The sequence below is a fragment of the Phalacrocorax aristotelis genome, chromosome 3 (assembly GCF_949628215.1).
Source record: "Phalacrocorax aristotelis chromosome 3, bGulAri2.1, whole genome shotgun sequence".
NCBI classification, from domain to species: Eukaryota; Metazoa; Chordata; class Aves; order Suliformes; family Phalacrocoracidae; genus Phalacrocorax; species Phalacrocorax aristotelis.
Genome location: NC_134278.1, coordinates 62,439,164 through 62,459,095, shown reverse-complemented (window position 1 = coordinate 62,459,095; position 19,932 = coordinate 62,439,164). Strand labels below are relative to the sequence as shown.

General features: G+C 41.7%; 1 protein-coding gene across 4 annotated transcripts; it reads left to right on the top strand.

Moving 5' to 3' along the window:
- The first annotated feature begins 419 nt into the window (after positions 1–419).
- On the top strand, positions 420–18,564 carry SLC18B1 (solute carrier family 18 member B1). Of its 4 annotated transcripts, none has more exons than XM_075087659.1 (14): positions 420–603; positions 1,241–1,380; positions 2,487–2,582; positions 4,309–4,382; positions 5,263–5,410; positions 8,364–8,520; positions 10,008–10,144; positions 11,843–11,944; positions 12,911–13,002; positions 13,844–13,939; positions 14,739–14,813; positions 16,252–16,345; positions 16,471–16,517; positions 18,025–18,564. In XM_075087659.1, the coding sequence occupies exons 1-14, from the start codon at positions 429–431 to the stop codon at positions 18,095–18,097; spliced, it is 1,506 nt and encodes a 501-aa protein (XP_074943760.1). In that variant the 5' UTR covers positions 420–428; the 3' UTR covers positions 18,098–18,564. The 4 variants fall into 4 exon arrangements, with proteins under 4 accessions (XP_074943760.1, XP_074943759.1, XP_074943761.1 ...); XM_075087658.1 differs by having other exon boundaries at positions 438–667; XM_075087660.1 differs by lacking the exon at positions 420–603 and adding an exon at positions 793–951.
- Positions 18,565–19,932: the final 1,368 nt, after the last annotated feature.

Below are 19,932 nucleotides of genomic sequence, written 5' to 3'. Positions count from 1 at the left end.
TTTTTAAAACAGATGAATGCTTGTGCTTACAAGGCAAACCAGCAGTCAGTCAGTCAGTCAGTCTGTCAGCCCTACAGTAACTGCCAGCCACCCCCGAGGAATCTTGGAAAGCGAAGCCTGGCCAAAGGCGTTAAGTTTTCAGGAAAGCAGTCAGGTTAGTCAGCTGTAGCAAGGCCGAGTGTTCCCCAACAGCCCATCCCTTCTTTACCATCCAAACTTCCCTTAGCTGCACGAAGTGGGATGTACCTCTTGGGTCCCCGACCCCAGCCCCCCCCAGCCCCTAGCAGTCACAGTAACATCACAGTCACAAACAATTTGAGGTCCTGTTTTGATACACTTGGGATTTACACTTCCATTGTGAGGCTTTTCTATCATTTGTATTGTTCTGCTTGTCGGAGACACCCTTCTAACGTCCAGGTGAGATATAGATGAGATACAGACGTATCCAGGCAGGTATAAATGCCCGCTTCCTCTCGCGGCAGCTTTGCCCGCTGCCTCCTCGGTTTCCTTCGCCTGTGGAAGCCGCTGCACCGAGAGCACAGGCTGCACTTCGTGCTTTACCAGGTCCAATACAGAAGCGCTTCCCCCGAGCCGGACACGCAGGTACCCGGGGAGCCGGCGGGCGGTTGCCAGACCGTCCGAAGCCCAGCGCCTGCTGCCGCCCTCGGTGCTCTCCCCGCCCAGGCTAGCAACCCACGTTGCGCCCGACACCCCGCGGCCGTCCCCGGGGCACCCCTCGGCCGCGCTCCGGCGGGGCGTGGGTCGCGGCGGGCCGCCCCTCAGGCCGGGCATGCTCAGTGGTGGCGGCCGGCGCGGCGGGGCTGACTTTGGCCCCGCCGCGCCGAGAGGCCGCGGCCGGTGCCAGGCGGGGCGGCACGGCACCGCACAGCTCCGCTCCGCGCCTTGCCTTCCCGATGGGCAGCCGGGCGGCGGGGGGCGAGCAGCCCCCAGGTCGGGGGAGGCGCGGCGGGGCCGGGGGCGCGGCGGGGCCGCCGCGGCAGCAGCAGCCCCCGGGCTTTCGGGGTGGGCTTTCGGGGCGGCGGCGGGCCGGCACCGCGCGGGGAAGGCGCTGCCTCACGGCGGGGTCTGCGCTCCTCCATGAGGCAAAAAAGTAGCGCGGTGTGATGTAACTCCCCGGAGCCGGGAGGGTGGAAGTCTTGTGAAGGTTTTAGTTTTCAAACTGTGTTTCCCCTCTATCAGTTTATAAAACTTTTTTTTTTTCCTTGTTTTGTATTTGAAGAAGACAGCATGCCAGAGGCCGTCGGTGAGGAATCAAGAAGGCTGACGAGGGAGCAGCTATTTACGATGGCCGCGACAGCTTCTATAAACTTCAGTTCAATGATATGCTATTCGATCCTGGGACCTTTTTTCCCTTCGGAGGTAAACAATTAATTTAGCCCACTGCTCTTTAAACATGAAAAAAAAAAACCCTAAACTTTTAAATGGATTTCGAACACCGTGGGACCTTTATGGCTGTCTCTGAGCTCCGAGTTAGGTATTTCAGCTGTGGGAATTCCTAGTGACAGCCTGATGCTGGCTCAAATAGATTGGCGTGTATATAATGGTGACCTGGATCCTGCCCATGGACTAATTTCATCTTCCCTGTGGCTGCAGAGAAGGTGGGAAACTAATTATACGAGATAGAAGTTGAAATGGATGCTTGGAGAAGTTAAATAGTTTTTTGCCTAGTGTTGTATAGCAGTTTGGTAGTAGAGCTGGGATTAAAACTCTGCCCGTGTCCTGAGTTGCATTTCAGTGCCTTAGCCACTCAATGACTTTTTATTTATAGCTACCTCTCTGTTAACTCATGTTGGGCCATCATTCGCTGTGTTAAACCTCCTGATATAGCAACCAGAGTGGGAAAAAATGATGTCTGTTTACATTGAGTGAATATAATGTTTAAATACAAGATGAAAAAAAGAAAAGTCATGGTGCCTTTGCAGCAGAATTTAATTTCTCTCATGACCAAGTTGTTGCCAAGTATTAACAAAAAAAACCCATTAAGATTGTCTTTGTTATGAATGTACTGCTTGTACCCAAGGAAATGTATTTTTCCAGTTGCATAAGTAGAATATTTGCCTGATGCTTGTTATTGGGAGGCATGACACGGTGAAGATAACATATCTTTGTTCACTGCCCTCTCATCATACGAGGGATCAAAGCTTTGTAGCTACCTCCAATGCGCTCCAGCTGAAGCTACCTGTATAAAGGCTGGTCACCTGTTCAGTGGTTCAGCAAATAGCAGTGTTTCTACTCATTGAGGAATGACTGTTGCTTTTCCCTTGATTACACAGAGCTTGAGTAGAAGTGCGACAAGTCTTTAAATCACTGTGTTGTTACCTTATGAGCCCCTACTGCCTTTGAGAAAGGAAATTGTTTTGTAACTGCACTAACAGAATTTAAAAAAAAAATTAAATGTACAAGGCATGAACGTTATTCACCTCAAGAATTTGCCTCCATCTTTACAGCTGCGATCTTCTTTGCAGGCAGAAAAAAAAGGTGCCAGTAACACCGTTGTTGGCCTGATTTTTGGATGGTTTGCTTTGGTCAATTTCTTGAGTTCTTTAATCTTGGGAAATTACGTAAGTATAAGTGAAGCTATAACTTATTTTTGTGATGACACAGGTTGGTACATGAAGACAGTTCTCTAAGGCTGAGAAAAGCGATGTCTCTTCAGTAGCACTCCTGCTGTCTTGTATCTGCAGTAACCAGGGCCTGGCCAGTCAGTCTGCATCTGATCTAAGTCTTGCCAGTAGAATTTAAAAATTACTCTTCTGCAGATATTGAGGGTAGCGTAGGACGGCAGGCATGTAGCTGTTTTGTTTCTTTGGTTAACTGTTCTGTTTGCTTCAGAGTAATCTGCTGATCTATTCTACTTTCTATTACCTCCTTTCCCCCTACCCCCTATTTTATTTATTGCACTTACTTATATATTCTGTTCACCTTTGGCAATGTTCTTAAGGTTTGAGGGTTTGGTGGTTTGGGTTTGTTTGGGTTGTTTTTTTTTTTTTCTTTCCTTAGTGAGCTGCACCCCTTCCTCTTTTCTGGTATGTCGTCTTTTTCTTAACATTTCCTCCTGTTATGAGTCTCTGCGCTTAACTCTGTTTCCCCTTCTGCTTCATCGTACAGCAATATGAGATAAATGTCTCCAGTTCTTGCAACTTCAGTTTTCCCACAGATTCAGGATTTTTTTCATGCTGGAGAAATTATGAATAAATTATAAAGCAGTTCATTTGTTTATATGCTGGAGCACCACTGTTGATGTGTTTTTGGCTAGGGCTGCTCAGGGTCATACTCTAAGTAGGGCCTGCAGCAGTTTCACAGTCTTCTCTTTCTTTGGCTGGGCAGTCTCTTTGCTGACCCCATGGTGCGTGATTTTCTCTGGTGGTGAGGTGGCTTATCAAGGTTTCATACAAGTGCCATTGTAAGTCCAATCGTGGTGCCTGTGACGGCGTTCAACTATGGCACAAGCCTCACCAACTACTTTGCAGGGGAGAGAGAGAGTAAGCATGACATCCTCACTGCAAACAGGTGAAGTGAGCTCCAATAGAAGTGGATGGTCCAGCAATCAGAAATCCTGAAGGTTTCAGTGAAACTCGTAAAAATATGGGCTTTAGTAATAATGGCTGAAACACAGGGACCTTGTCCGGGCCTGAACAAGAAGAGAGTCTGAAATGCCTGCTGTCCTTAGGAGAAGTTTCAGTGTGGAATAAGAAGCTCAGATGTACTTTGTTACCTGATTGAGTTAGTTTTACGGTATGGCTCTTGTCCTTCACCTTGGTGATGGAGTCTGAAATAAATTAAGGTGGGGTCTTTTCCCTGGTAATGAATGGGAAAGCCTGAAGCTACCATGCTTCCGATGCCAAAGCTTTGGGTTATTAAAGCCTGTGGTAAATTTGCTTTAAAATTAGCTTCTGTTGACTCTCCTGGGCTGTATATGTGACAGGTATTGCTGAGTTTGCATCACTGACAGTGCTGGAGGGGTATTACTTTCTGTTTGTTTAAAATGAGGAGTACTGCTGTAAACTGCTGCTCTGCAGAAGCTGCAGCGCGGAGCTGTGAAATAGTTAACTGCACCATTGTCTTAACCATTCTGAAAACTGGGTTAAGTCACTTAACCGTTCAGAATATTTTTAGGTTCTCTATTGCATGAGGGCACACCAGCAGGAGCAGCGTCTCCAGATCTCTTAGTTACATACACTGTAAAGTGCCCGTAATGTTTCAGTTTCTTAACAGTAAGTTACTTAGAAAGATTTTTTTGATCTAGTCTTGAGACAATAACATGTAAAAATGGTATTTAATTTACAGCTTACACATATTGGAGCAAAATTCATGTTCGTGGCAGGGATGTTTGTTTCAGGATGTGTGACCATTTTGTTTGGGTGAGTAACTTTGGTTGCTTGGTTTTGTTGCATTTGTCTTATTATCATTTTCCTCCATATGAAAAGATGGACACAAAACAAAACTGGAAACTCTTGGGCCTCTTTCAGGTGTTGGTTAGGTCACCTAACTTTTTGCATCTTTGCTTTTTATCTGTCCCTTGTAAAGCAGAATGAACACTTCTCCCTTTCAGTAGGTTTCAAAGCCTGTTTAGTACTTTGAAGGCAGAGGAGGAAGGTTCTACATATTTAAGTAACTATCATAGTTGATGAACAGCAAGAAGTCTGTCAAAGTGCAGCAATAATGGAAGTATTTATGCATAATGTTTTAATTACTCTTCTCTTAAAAATAGAGAGTGCAAATGAGAAGCTTTGCCTGGCAGGCAGAGAGGCTAAGCCACTCATTTTAGCAAAATAAAAGTTTTATTAACAATGAGGGAAGCTCTTAATAGGTAGTTGTAACTCATTGCATCAGACTCCATATGCAGTTGCTTGGAACAGCAGTGAAATACAACAGAAAATGGCATTGGACTTTTTCACAGTTCAGGTTTTTTGTGCTCTTTTCACCACCAAAGAAAGGGAAAAAGGAGAAAGCTGCCAGAAATAGTTCGGTAGAGTTTGAGTGACTTCACCAATGTGATTTTAAAAGGTGTGGCAATAGAAAGCATTGAGTGTCTTGTAACTGTGTCCGTCAATGAGTAAGAAATGATACTCCAGGGCCTTTAGTAGGTGACTTACTGCACCCTGAGAGATCTCCATTTACTGGTTTGTTCTCTTTTTTTTTTTTTTTTTTTTTCTCCTGCGGGGTTGGGGGTGTTTTTGGTGTGTGTGGGTTTTTTTGGTGGGTTTTTTTTGGTGGTTCTCTTTTTCTTTCCCCCCCCAGAATGCTGGACAAGGTACCAAGTGGACCAGTGTTCATCGGTTTGTGCTTTTTAGTAAGAGCAATGGATGCAGTAGGTTTTGCAGCAGCAATGACAGCATCATTTTCAATCCTTGCAAAGGCATTTCCCAATAATATAGCTACTGTCCTGGTAAGTGCAAAAGAGGAAAAAAAACCCCACCCCACTCCAAAAACAGAACACCCCACAAAAAGCTCCACAAAAATAAAACCAAAAAAACCAGTGCTACAGCTGAGTACCTGCAGTATGATAAATTGCCCCAGTAGGCGGCCTAAAACCAGGAGGAAAAAAAAATGCTGTCTCATGCCAGCATATATGAAATTGTCACATAATATTTGTTTGTAATCTAGAATCGCAATCCTAGAAAAAGTTTAGACCTTAGCATAAGTCCAAATAGATAGAAATTAAGCAGTATGTATTAGTTGCTTACGCTTTGAAGGCAGCTGAGCATTGATGGCAGTAGTTATTTCTTCAATTGAAATCAGACTATTAAAATACTATAATACAGCTTTTAGTGACTACTTCTACATGGGTAGTAAGAATCCATGTGGATTGATTCAAGAAATTTGATTAATTCATTCAAATAGTGTTGATATTTAAATGTCTGAAAGGTGCAAAACTGGAAACAATTCTAATTTCATTTTTCTAACCTATTGATGAAAGTGATGTACGAGAAGAGGAGAGCTAGAACTTGAAATCTGGAGGGCACTATTTCTGGTCATCAGTGGATTAATTTCAACCAGAGAGATTACCATTATTTAGTTGGTTTTTATGGTGTTAGGAAAAAACAAGTTTTGTATTTGATAAAATGCTGCTTTTTCTTTCCCTTTTTCGATAAATTCTGGTTTCAGTCCAAATACAGACTGGCAGAAATAAATGGGTTAAATTTTAATGAGTGAACAAATGTTAAGAACGTCCTTCAGAACATCTAATAAAATAGGAAAAGTTGATGCTTTTATTAATATTGTTGTTAAGCTGTGTAGTTATGTCTGTAGATATATGTCTATAAAAATATGACTTCCTAACTAAGAAAAAACTACTAAATTGCATCAACAGTGAGGAGCTGGCAATTTCTTTGGAAAGCAGGTTATACATTGTAATCATGTTTTGGATGTATTCAGTCAGTAAGGTTAAGGTTTCCTGATGGCAAATTTTAAAATGTAATTTAAATAGGTAAGTAAAGTAACCTTGATTTAAAGGGACTTAGTTACTTGTCTTATTATAAGACTTAAAAATAAATGGAATTCTGTGGTGACAGCATAATAATTGTTATGCATAGCTGAAAACAGACCACAATCAGTAGCGCTACACAGCTGTGGCTTGGTGGCTACCTTTGTTTAAAATCTTAAAAGGGTGCTGGCAGAAGACAGAATACTTTTAAATATTGGTCTGTCTTGCCATATTACATACTCTAATATCTTGTTCTGCATGAGAATAAAAGCTTTTCAAAGTCATATATGTAGACTTGCTGTCCTTGAAAGGACATGATGGAGAGTTTTTGTTACTGTGAGCTCTGCTCATGGTGGTGGGAGAGGCAGAGCTGGTTAGTTGAAGCAAGGTGCATAGGTGCATCCAATAGTAAAGTCATAAAGCCTGAAGGAATGGATGATGGATTTTTTTTTTTTAGCTTGCTTTCCATTGCCTCTCTTGATAGTGCTAGATACTGAAAAGCACTTTTCCTCTCCTTACTGTTTTGGCAACAGTTTTCAGCCCACCTTTTAGCCATCGGATACCCTAGAGAACATGTGGCGAAGTTATTAAATGTAGGCACGTCAGCCTTGTTGAAGTGGGAAGTTCAGCATCTGTCAACATGATCCCTCTGTTGGAGGAGGTTTGAACATCAGAACACAAGCAATATCACTGTTCTTAAAGTATCAGATTTACCTTATCCTCCCCTGATCTGTAAAGCCTCAGCTCCCACTCCACCAATAAGTCATTCACTTAGAGGGACTAAATGATGTGCAGCTTGATTTGAACTGAATTCTCACCAATCATAAATATTTTTTATGGTTGGTGAGCAACGTAAATAAAAGCATTATTTGAATGCAGTTACGTTAACTCACGGGCATTCCATGCGCTGAAGTTTACCAAAATGTGTCAAATCGGTCTAGAACTAATTTTGAGGGCTTGCTAGTCATATGCTGTTGTTAGTTATTTCCTCCCCTAGGAAGGGAAAAGGCTGGGAAAAGGCTTTACCCTCGGCTGACCTAGGGTAAAGAACCTAGCTATTGCTGTCTGTGCCTGCTCTCAGGCCATTTGAGCACTCTGACTTGTATCAGTAAAATCAAAGATAAGGATGAATCTCTACACTGTCTCTCTGGGTCCCAGAAGTCAGCAAAAGTTTAACTGTAAGCAATTATTACTACCAGCTGTTACTTGTTAAAAGGGGGTGGTCTAAGCATTGATTAGTCAAGTATTCGGGCACATGGTGGCAGTGTTGGCTATGATGTTATAACACAAGATTTAAGTGTAACTGTATTATTGTCCTTTTGAAAATCAGTATCTTATAATCTGGCATCTTGTATGAAATTGTAGCCAAAATAATCTGAGTTATCCCCATTGCAATTTCACTGTTATTTCCTACCCCTAGTCAGTGAATGCAAACGGCTAGTTACGGAGAGAAAGCTGTAACTTGCATGTGTACCTCCTCCCAGGAGATAATGAGCCATCCCAGTAGGCTTGTTTGGGTCCTCCCCTTCAGGCTGGAGTGTAACTGCAGGTGGGAGAGATGGTCACTTCAGCCTGAGTTGTCCTACAAGTGCTTTCCATCAGTAGAGCATTTGTCTTGTGTCAGGACTGAGATGTGTGAGGTGACAGCAGAGTGGCTAATGCTGCAGTACAGGTGGTTCCACGTAGTGAAGCAAAAGAGGTGATGGCTGTCACACAGATGACTGTAAATTTCCTTTTGCTATCCCAGTTTGTGAAGGTTGCTACTAGCTGTTATCCTCCTTGGTGATGCAGTACCTTTTTCGCTAGCCTATGTTGTGCTGCTCCTCAGAAAAATGGATTGCTTTTATTGTTACACTAGAGTTTCTCAGCGTTCTGACTTATTTTTTTTTTGCTTGCTTTCTTTTTCATCCTTTAGGGCAGCCTTGAAATTTTTACAGGACTTGGACTGGTGCTGGGCCCACCTTTAGGTGGCTTTTTGTATCAATCATTTGGTTATGAGGTCCCTTTCATTACACTGGGATGCGTAGTGTTGGTCTTGGTGCCTGTGAATATGTGCATACTACCAAAATGTGGTAAGCATCCTTCTTCCTGTCTCCTTTACTGACCTTAATTTCTCAGGTATATAACTGTGTTTTAGAAAAATATCAGTTTCTGGAGCCTGATACAACTCAGAGAACAAAGTTCCAGCTGAATTAACTTGTGATCTTGATCAGGCCCATGTTTTAATGCAAACTAAAATTAATGTGTGCAGATGGTCTGGAATGAATCCAACATCTTGTGCCGATCTCTGCAGACACTGAGAACTCTGTGTGGAAGTGAACTGAGGCAAACTTCTGTTTTCTTTTGTCTCTTTAGCTTCAGGGCTTGTAAAGGATCAGTTGTGTCTTCTTTACGTCAGCTTGTCATTGCAGCTAGGGATAGCTGCAGATAGGTTTTGCCTAAAGCAAGAGAACATGACATGTTTGAGCAGTTACCAGAGGGGAAAACCCCAGAATTATAGGGAGAACAAAAAGGGTTTATTTGTGCTGAATGATCCAGGATTTGATTAACATGGAAGAATGTTCAAGTTAATAAAGGAGGTGTTTAACTGAAGTGTTGGGGGTCATATAAATTTGATTAAAATTTAGATGGTCCTGCTTGGACAGAAAGTTAACTTAAAGATAAGTCTTCACACAAGATCGTAATTGTAGGGTTACAGTTCTGTTAGTCTTTTCTAGAATAAAAACTAGTAACTTGAAAAATATTTTTAAAATTTACTCTTAAATATGAAAACCTTGGAGAATAACTTCATATATATTGGCTTTTAGAAGAAACTTAAGTGGTTGGCTCCGCCCCCCACCTCCCTGAGCTCTGAGATTGTTTGGAGTCATGATATTACTAGCCAATTTGAAACTCTGTTAAATAGATGTTAGCTCTGAGCTGGTGGATGCTAGTGGATGAGCTTTTAGCTCTTTGTATACTTTGAGACGTTCAACTATTAAAGCACCAACAGCATCAGGAAGGGAGCCTGACGTAGAAGTGACATCTAACCATGACACCTCAAAGAGTCTTCCTGTCTGGAGTACAAATGGAAAATGTAGGAGACCCAAATGACTAGTTGCTTAAAAATTTGGACAGATCTCAACTGATAAATAGCTATCACTTTATTTGACTTTTGAAGCTTGTTTCTCTGATTGGAAATTAATGATTCATGCATGTGTGCAGGTTGTTTTAAGTTGAGATGTATCCATGAGATTTTCATTGTATAGGGCTAGCAGAGAAGTAACCATATTTTCACATAATTGGGAATAGTACATGCTTTTGTTTTTTTCAAGTTGGGGACTTGCAGAGTTGGAAGCTAAATTGTGTACTTTTCTTATTTTCACCCATCAAATTTGGTTTATTTAAATATAAAACAGTATAATACATAATAGTCTAGTATTGACTTTCAGTTGTTAGATAGCAAGAGTAATAGGACTGCAAAAAGGGAAATACTGATTTCTTTTCTAAAGCAAGAATAACAATCTTGAACTTACACTGCTGAAAATAATGTGATTTTCCCCCTTTTCTCTTGAAACAGATTCGATCCCTAGCAAGGACTCCTTTTGGAAGCTCGTTCTTCTGCCAAAAGTCTTACTACTCTGTCTTACTATATTTTCTTTAAGTGCATGCTTGGGGTTTTTGGATCCTACAATGTCTCTATTTATCCTAAAGAAGGTAAGTCCTGTTAATATGTAGGGAAGCCTTGACTTGCTACGTAGTAAATAACTGGTTTGAAATGTGGTTTAAATATCCTAAACAAAATTAAGCCTCATCCACCGACACTGCTTTAATTAACTCTTAATAATATGATTTCCAAATAACCTGATTTCCACAGTACTGACAAATCACAGTTTCTATTGACACCATCTTTTGCTGCTGGACCTTGGTAACTTTGAGAATGAGGAAATGTAAGGCCTTCAAAAATGTGGGTTTTTTTCACTTAATTGGTTTTCAGCTGCAGAGTACCTTCTCTGAACAGGGCATAGCAGCTGGTTTTGTAAACAAGGTACTTTCTCCTCCTTTCTGAATGCAAATTCTGTAAAACTGCAACAGTCACTGACAGTGTTACGTCTCTTGATGTGGACATTTGTTTTTTGGGGACATGATGTCACAGGCCTGCCTTCTCTTACAGCAATGCCAAATTAAACTGATTGTATGTATGTAGCCTGCCAGCTGACTTCTTCAGTCACTCATTAAAAACACAGATGCTGCTTTATTAATTTACTTTTAATTTATTTTAATATTTATGTATTTGCTTCTTACTTAATTTTATTTATTTATTTTCCCCATGGTGTCTAAGGTAATTAATTAGAAGTAAACAGTTTGTTCCTGTGTGAAGTTAAGCAATGCTTTTTGAGTGGTTTGTTTATTAATTGTTTTTCCAGGGAATAGCATTTCACAGGTTATTGTGCACCTACTTTTCGTCTGTCTCGTCCAGTACTTAGAGCACTCATCCAGGGTGGAGGAGACTTGGTGCTAACCTCTTCCATCAGTGGAGATGTGAATGTATGTCTTCCACCACCCAGGAGGGATCTGTAATTATTCCACTGTAGAATATTGCACACTGGTGTGACTCTTCTGCTTTCGCTCTGCTCTGTGCTATCAGATACTTGCTGTGAAAGCGCTGTAGCCTTCTTGGCAGGTGTTTTAACCACTGAATTAGAATTATTATGTGCTTGCATATGGCAAGGAAATACTGAATATTTATGTCTTCCATGCCACATGAAACATCTTGGAATACCGTCTAACTGGTAGTGAAAGCGCTTATTTGAGAGCTTTCTGAGTATGCTTCTGGTTCACTACATTTTTTTTATTTCAGTAAAGAAATGTGACTGCATTAGGAAGACATAGACCTCAGGGTGTTTGCAAAAACTCTCTTGCTCATTCTCATAAAAATCCTCCTCTGGTTGAAAAGCCAGAGGTATGTTTTATAGCACTACTTATTTTTTAAGATGCACTGATCAGCAGTGGATGACTGTAGTATTTATGCTTTTCTAAGTGGAAGTAAAACTGAAGATTGGAGAGGTAAAGACTAAATCCATCTAAATGTAAGTGTCTGAAGCGTTTGTTTCAAATGTGGCAGATATTGATGTTAGAATCCAGTGTGCTGGTGTAGGGACATAGCATAGTGTTTCCTCCTGAGATTATTCAGGCTTTATCCGAGTACAGTTGTGTCAGGTATTTTCATTCCATGCTTGGAAGTGGAAGGAAACTGGAACTCTACTGATGACTTCAAATACTTGAAAAACCTCTCTATGGTATCAGTAAAATACTTAAAATCATGCATGTCAACCTAAAATATAATTCTTGGATTGTCCTTTAATGAATGTAGCACATATGGTTTGTTTTCTTTTTTTTTTTGTCTTCCCATAGTTCAAACTCCCAGCTGGTTATGTTGGCTTGGTATTCCTCGGTTTGGCACTCTCATACTCCCTGTCTTCTCCCCTCCTCGGACTCCTAAGTGACAAACTGCCAGTGAGTACTACCTGCTGTTTGTGCAGGGTTAGTAAAACACTCTCTGCATGTAGTTAAACTGGAGGACTTCCCATATTGAAGCAATGGACGTAGGCCTGGTCCTCTAAAGGGATCTGTCTTTCAGGACCTTGCACGTGCACTGAACACTGCCAACTTGAAAGCTTCTCTTGCAAGGTCCAGGTAATACAAGAATGACCAGAATAGTGAAGGATGTTGGACAAGTATGCTGTAGTTGAAATATGTTGACCTTTTCCAGTGGACTAAGCACAAACTATTTCCAGCCCATATGGAATGGAGAGTGCGAAAACATGTCCCAGTTATTCCATGCTTTTGTCTACATGTAATTTATCAGCTTTTGAGAAGAGTAGTAAAGATGTTCTAGTTAACTGTATTGACTTTATCTCTTAAAGATTGTAATATCCAAATTAGATCAGCACACTGACTGACTACAGTTCTCTAGCTCTTAACTGTACCATAGAAAGAGACTTTGGCAGTGATAGACCTAAAACTGCCTGGTTGACAGCCACTGCTAATTGACCAAGGAAACCTAGACTTTGAATACTGTGCACAAAGGACTGTGCCAGTTTTCTGGCACTGTTTTTTCCCCAACACAAAGTAATAATGGACTTTGTACATGAAAATTACATGCAATGCTATAGGATGTTTCTTATAATAAGGAAAAGTAAGACCTAAAATACTTCACTAACAGAGAAGTGCTGTTACTCTGTATAAGCAGCTGCTGCCAGTGCCTGCATTGGTGGCAAGGAAACATGAATTCAGTAGTTCTCTACGGTGTTCAGAACTGGCAGAGAAATTGTGAATTCCCAGTTTGTGTGTAATGATGGTCTCAGCAGGAGCCGTGCTTCTTAGGAGGTGAAGATTTAGAAGAGGATTATTAGGAAAGACAAAATAGTCACGTTACAAATTCACATCTTTAATAACACACCTCTTCCTTTTCTTTCACAGTACCTCAGGAAGTGGCTGCTGGTATCTGGAGGCTTAATGACAGCACTCTGCTTTTTTATGTTAGGACCTGCTCCTGTACTGCACATTGAAAGGTACAAAACTGCCTCTTCTTGAACCTGTCCCCTTATGTGATGTTTTTGTGATAGGTATCATGACCATAGTCATGTGCGTCCAGAAGTCTATAGGTCTATAGTTAGCACCTCTGACCAAGAAGTAGGGTATTTTTTTAACTCGAGACTCTGAAACAGGCTCCCCAGGGAAGCGATCACAGCACCAAGCCTGTCAGAGTTCAAGGAGTGTCTGGTTGATGTTCTTAGTCTTATGGTTTAGTTTTAGGTAGTCCTGCAAGGAGCAGGGAGTTGATCCTTATCATGATCCTTATGGATCCCTCCCAATCATAGATATTCTGTGATTCTGTAACGCACAGAATTAGTCAACTCCTTCTTCCCAGACTCCTACTTTTTTTAAAAAAAGATTAAATAGATTTGAAACTGAGCTGGTGAGGAAAGGAAATCAGTAAAATCTTCAATATTCTTTTCCTTAGTTAAGTCTATTGGGGTATAATATATCAGGCTATAAATTGTACCTGAAAAATCCTTCACTTGTGCAACAAAACAAGTCTGGAGCTTGGATATATGTATTGCTAAGTTAAGCTCATCTGTCCACCTCTTTTCTATGTGCTCCTCTTAAAATGAACTGCATTTGACAAGGAAGTATTTAACTTGAGCACATGATTTTTAAATTCTCTTACAAACTCTTTTTCTAAGTATAGAGCTGTATTTTCAAGTCTCAGTGTTCATTTGAAGTCGAGTTCTTCTTGGCTTCAAGAAACCCAGTTTTCTGGTGAGTCATGGAGAGCTGATAAAAAAGCAAATGGTGTCCTTATTTGAAGAGTCTTCAGCAGCTCACTTCTTTGAAATGCCTCTCTTTCAGTCAGCTATGGATGTTTCTGCTAGTGCTGGTTTTGATTGGCTTTTCCCTTGGCATGAGTGCTATCCCAGTGTTCCCAGAGATACTGCACTGTGCATAGTAAGTAACTCAGTCCAATACATCTTTCATGTTAGTGATAGTAAGAAACTACAACTAATGTTCAGGAGTGAATGTGAAGGGGGGTTTTGCTGTGGCTTTTTCCCCACTTTTTGAGACAAAGGCAGCAAGTAATCCTTAAATGTTTCCACTGCTCGTCTTAGTTTGTTCTGACTGAGCATCCCAGTCATTACACTCCAAATATTATTTTTTAAATATGTATATCAGTAATATGAACACACTGAAGGCCATCAGACTTGGGGTCTCATAGTATGGGGCAACCTGTGTGTAGTTCCATATAGACAGGATTTATTTCAGCTTCTGAGGATGATGAATAGCAAGCAGTTTTCACTGGATTTTCAGCCTGCATTGTCATTAACAGTTACACCTGCAGGAATCATACTTGTGCACAGTACAAGGTCTGTGATGTGTCTTGGCAGCAGTGACTAGAAGGATCTTGATTTACTTTTATTAATATGTTCCTCTTGGAACAAGGTCTTTCCTTCTTAAAAACCACCTGTCAGTGTTTTACACTTGCCCTATGAAACACGGGGAATGAGTGATGGTGTGGAGTTAGGAATCTCACTTGGAAGATGTCAGAGATAAGAAGTAGCACTGCAATCCTCCAGAGGGGCAGCAAAGAAGAAAGTACTGGGTAAACAGACATGATTCCACTGTACGCTTTTGCTTGTTAACTATTCATGTTGTGTGTAAATTAAAAGAGGAAAAAAAAAACTTTATGGGGAAGGCTATAGACTGAGACACAATAACATATTGCTCTAACTGGTCTGTCTTTCTGCAGTGAGAATGGATTTGAGGAAGGTCTGAGTCTGCTGGGATTGGTGTCTGGGCTTTTCAATGCCATGTGGTCCCTTGGGTAGGTATACGGTCACCTTTTTGTAAGCTATGAGCGTTCAGTTGGTCTACACTGTTGCCATACGAAAGCCTGTAGCATTACAACCAGAAGCCTTGCACTGCAGTCGTTGTGTTGACCTTGATTCAAAAGGTTCTTGCTAAACAGGTGCCTGGTGGACAGTCTAAAACAAAGCTTGTTACCCAACAGAGGGAATGGTGTCTGAACTTGTCTTCCTTGAAGTGTATTGCCCTGCGTATCAAAAGGCTGCAGTGATTAAGTGGATGTTACCTTGCACTTCCATGTCATCATTTTTGTTGTCACAGAAATATGTAATGCTCAATACAGAGAGAGGTGGACCCTAATTTTTTACAGAGCTAAGTCTACCCATATGGAGTAAGCTAGAAAGGATCTGCTCCTGACGAATTATGTTCTCCCTTTTTCACTTTCCACATTTCCTCCTTTTGTCTGGGATAGCTTAGGGTAGAATCTTTTCTTCTTTCAGCCACAGCCGTTATTTAAGGTCTGTTTTGCATAGCTTAGCAGAGTGTGTCTGAGTTTATTACCCACTGGTTGTCACCGAAATGAGTGGCAGGTGGTACTGGCTGAGTTGTCACTCAGTGGGAAGTGATAGTCTCCCCCTATTGACAGCCACTTCCAGGATTTTTTTAATCTATCCTTGTGGTCCTCTGTGGCTGCAGGTGGGCTTCAGTGGTACAGATTTGCACCATTTTTTCGAAGGTAGCTGAAGTTCTAGCTGTCCTGTTTATTTGGTGTAGGATTCAGTACAGATACAGTTAGTATAAAATTACCAAACCCCACTTTTATGCTGTTATCAAACCTGATTTTAGTATGTGACTTGCTTCCAGGAAGGCTGTCTAGTTTTACACAGTTTTGTCCCTTTCTGTAGCAAAAGACTGTATCATGTAAGACCTTTCATAAAGTGACAGCACTTGCATAACCTTTCATGGCATTCTTAGGCATGAAGGTGCAGGGCAGTTACATACAGCTCAACCTTGCAGTGACCATGTCTGTCCCAATATGCCTCCCCACCTGCCTATATTCATCAGTCCTTTGTCTTGAAATTTGGAAGATTTGCATTTTGAGGGATGAGAGTTTAAATTTCTTCTATGATAGAATTGAGGGGTGTAGATGTCCTGTTAGAACATGGCGTTTAATGGGGCCTCTCAGCCATTCGAGATACAAAAAAGAATGCATTCAGCTTTCTGATGTGGGTCCTGTTTCCAGCTGAGGAGGTAACTAGACAGGTTTATTTGGGCCATGTCAAACAAAGAATTAATACTTATTGTGGGTTATGGGAAATTGAAGTCTGTGGTAGACAGTGTCTTTGACAAAGGAGAGAATCAGTGGAGGGAGGCCACAAAACATGACATATCATATTCTCAGAGAACTTTATCTTTTTTTCTTTGGGATGCCAATATGTCGTCATGATTTGTTGCAGGGCGTTTGCAGGTCCCACTCTGGGAGGATTTCTATATGAAAAGCTGGGGTTTGAATGGGCCTCCGCCATCCAAGGAGGATGGGCACTGTTAAGTGTAAGTAATTACACATTTTTTGCTTTTTATATCTATTGCAATTATAAGCTGTTGCATAAGGTGGTTGTTGTTGTTATTATATATATTATTATATAATATAATAGTAACTGACTGTTTCCTCAAAGGGTATTGCAATTGGAATATTCTATATCACTGAGGCAACAAGGAGAAGGTATGCTGAGATATTTATTCTTTATTTTACTTGCAGTCATGTAACGCAAACCTTTGAAAGCTGTGCTTCAATTTTTTCACTACCAACCTAATAATGAATGACAGGATGAGCAGTAAAAACATTGCTTAAATACTTTGTGTGCTTTTCCTAAATCCCTACTGACCTAAACAGACACCTAAACCAGGCAATGCCTATTCTATACAAGCAACAGGATTGTGGCATTAATGAGCAAATCTTACTGATGGTTACTCCAGGAGGGTGTCTGTGAGCTGGAATTGGCTAGATGGCCACATCCAGAGAGTAGCAGTCAATGGCTCAATGTTCAGATGAAGATCAGTGACAAGTGGTGTCCCTCAGGGGCCCGTATTGGGACCAGCACTGTTTAATATCTTGACCAACGACATAGACAACAGGATTGAGTGTACCCTCAGCAAAGTTGCAGGTGACACCAAGCTGAGTGGTGCAGTTTACATGCCTAAAGGATGGGATGCCATCCAGAGGGACCTAGACAAGCTTGAGAAGTGGGCCCATGTGAACCTTATGAGGTTCAACAGGGGCAAGTGCAAGGACCTGCACCTGGGTCAGGGCAACTCCTGGTATCAATACATGCTGGGGGGTCAAGGGATTGAGATCAGCCCTGCAGAGAAGGACTTGGGGGTACTGGTGGTTAAAAAGCTGGACATGAGCCAGCAATGTGCGCTCACAGCCCAGAAGGCCAACTGTATCCTGGGCTGCATCAAAAGCAGTGTGGCCAGCAGGTCGAGGGATGTGATTCTGCCCCTCTGCTCTGCTCTGGTGAGACCCCACCTGGAGTGCTGCATCCAGCTCTGGAGCCCTCAGCACAGGAGAGACATGGACCCGTTGGAGCAGGTGCAGAGGAGGCCACAAAAATGATCCAAGGGCTGGAACACCTCTCCTGTGAAGAAAAACTGAAAGAGTTGGGGTTGTTCAGCCCAGAGAAGAGAAGGCTCCAGGGAGACCTTATTGCAGCCTTCCAGTGCTTAAAGGGGCGCTATAGGAAAGATGGGGATGGACTTTTTAATAGGGCCTGTAGTGAATAAGACAAGGGGTAATGGTTTTAAACTAAAGTATGATAAATTTAGACTGGATATAATGAAATTTTTTTACAATGAAGGTGGTGAAACACTGGTGCAGGTTGCCTGGAGAGGTGGTAGATGCCCCATCCCTGGAAACATTCAAGGTGATGTTGGACGGGGCTCTGAGCAACCTGATCTAGCTGAAGATGTCCCTGCTCACTGCAGGTGGGTTGGACTAGATGACCTTTAAAGGTCCCTTCCAACCCAAACCATTCTATGATTCTGTGAAACGATAGGTGCAAAAGCAATAGTACATGAGTCTATGCAATAGCAAGGAACCAAATCCAGTGATCCATGTAGCTCTTTCCACGTAATGTGTGGCTTTTTTGCTATTATGTTGGTAATGAGTAGAAGTATCTAGAGACTACTAATCTGTTTCTTCCCTCCTGTTATTTTCCTTGTGCAAACAGTTCCAGTTCTAGCCTGCAAAATCCTCCGGGTAATAATGAAGAAAGAACTCATCTGATGGGCAGTGAAACATAGCCAGATATACTTTCAATTCTTTGTTTACTGTTGTGGTTTAACCCACAACAGTGGTCTTAACAGTGTTTCATTATCCTGGAGCTGGGATACATGATCCTGTAGTGAACAACCAATTGTGGTTTAGTTGTAGCTGCATTACTGTTTTGAAACACTGACTGCCTTTGTTTTGGAAGACCTCATTATTGGCTGAAGTGATGAGTAACCCTCAGATGTCAGCCCGTTTGTGTTCCATATACAGTGCACCACTATATGTGAAGAGGTGTGTTTTCAGATGTCTGCTTTCTATACTTGAACCTGCTGTGCATTATTCTTGGGTAAAGCTACTATTTTGCTACCATGATTTTCTGTATTTTTTTTTAAAGAAAGTTCATTATCTTGTAATACTTTAACTGATAACATAATGTTGAAACAGAATTTGAAATGACAAAGCATTAAGCACAATATTGTTTTCAATAAACAACTTTTTTCCTAAGTTTTGTGATTTTTCTTAGACAACAAGAGTCTAAAAGACTTTGTGTCTACCAGTACTTGTATTATCTTGAAAGTGCCTGAAAATCTGAGGCAAAGGTAATGAAGAGAAGACTTAGAAAAAAACTAACTGATCTTCAGTCCTGGAGGAGACTTGGCATCGTGTGTGTGTATATACATACATACATCTCTGTGTGTATGTGTTATGTATGAAGATGTGTGTGAGATCTGTTTTACTAATAAACGCCAGCTGGAATGTTTTTACTAATTGCCTCTGCAATAGTAAATCTATCAAAAGTCTAGGGCTACTGTCTTCTAATAATGGGGGGAAAAGCCAAAATCTCCTCACCTTCTCCAGATGCTTGGTGAAGAAACTCAAGGGGAACTAAGACAATGGCATGCCTGGGAAACTGACTCTTGGTTGTGGCAAAAGTCTTTCAACTTGTCCTTGAGCCCAGAACTGGGTCCTAGAAGGGGTTTTCTGTGGTACCCATCTTTCCATGAATAAGAAAAAAAATGGTCTAATCCTAGCAATTTCCCCTCACTTTCTCTTGTGAGTAGCTACTGGAGTTTACATGAGAAATACTTCTTTCTCTGCCAGAGCCCTTTTTGGGGCACTAGAAAGAAGAATGGCTCTGGTAGCCAGCTGAACTGTGAAGCATTGGGATACCAAAGGGCAGGCTTCCCTAGGAACATCCTCCTAGGCAATAGCTCCCTTTCCTTTTGTATCATGTGTTAGACTTTAGTGAAACTGGAATGTACACCTTGACCTATTATGAAGTCCTGACCCTGCCGGTGCTGATGGTGAGGCAGGTGGGAAGGAGCTGAGAGGACTAGAGGTAGGCACAAGATGCAGACGTGTAGGCATGAGACTTAATTATCTCTTTGTGGAATGACTTCTTCACTTAACTGACTTACGCTGTTAGGACTTGAAGTGGCTGGGATTACCAGAAAGAGCACAAGTGTCATTGCAATTAATGAGCTGTCCTGCAATGCATGAACTTCACCAGACCTCCAGTGGAAACTAGACAGGCTTAACTAACTGCTCTAGCTTTCTGGCAACACATCTTCTCCCCTCTTCATTCTTTCACATACAAAATGGAGGTAAAAGAAACCTGAAGAGGAATCCTGGTTGCCAGGTTTGTTCAAATCAACTCACAAACATGTTCTCCTGCCATGGTTAAAGCAGAGCAGCGGGATCTCCTCTGCAAAACTCGGCAACCCCCTGGCTAGTGCTGTGTCTGTCTCATGTGGTGGCAGGTTTAAATAGCCATCTGCTGCAATCTGTGAAGCTGTGATAAGTAAGGACTGTGCAAAGTATAGACAAACTATGCTTGGCTAGATCGGAGCAGCCCTGAGCTGGGGGG

Coding starts and splice junctions, on each gene's coding strand:
- SLC18B1 (XM_075087658.1), top strand. CDS start 460: ATGCCCGCTTCCTCTCGCGGCAGCTTTGCCCGCTGCCTCCTCGGTTTC. Junction 1,381..2,486: donor GACCTTTTTTCCCTTCGGAG/GTAAACAATTAA, acceptor TCTTCTTTGCAG/GCAGAAAAAAAAGGTGCCAG. Junction 8,521..10,007: donor GTGCATACTACCAAAATGTG/GTAAGCATCCTT, acceptor CTCTTGAAACAG/ATTCGATCCCTAGCAAGGAC.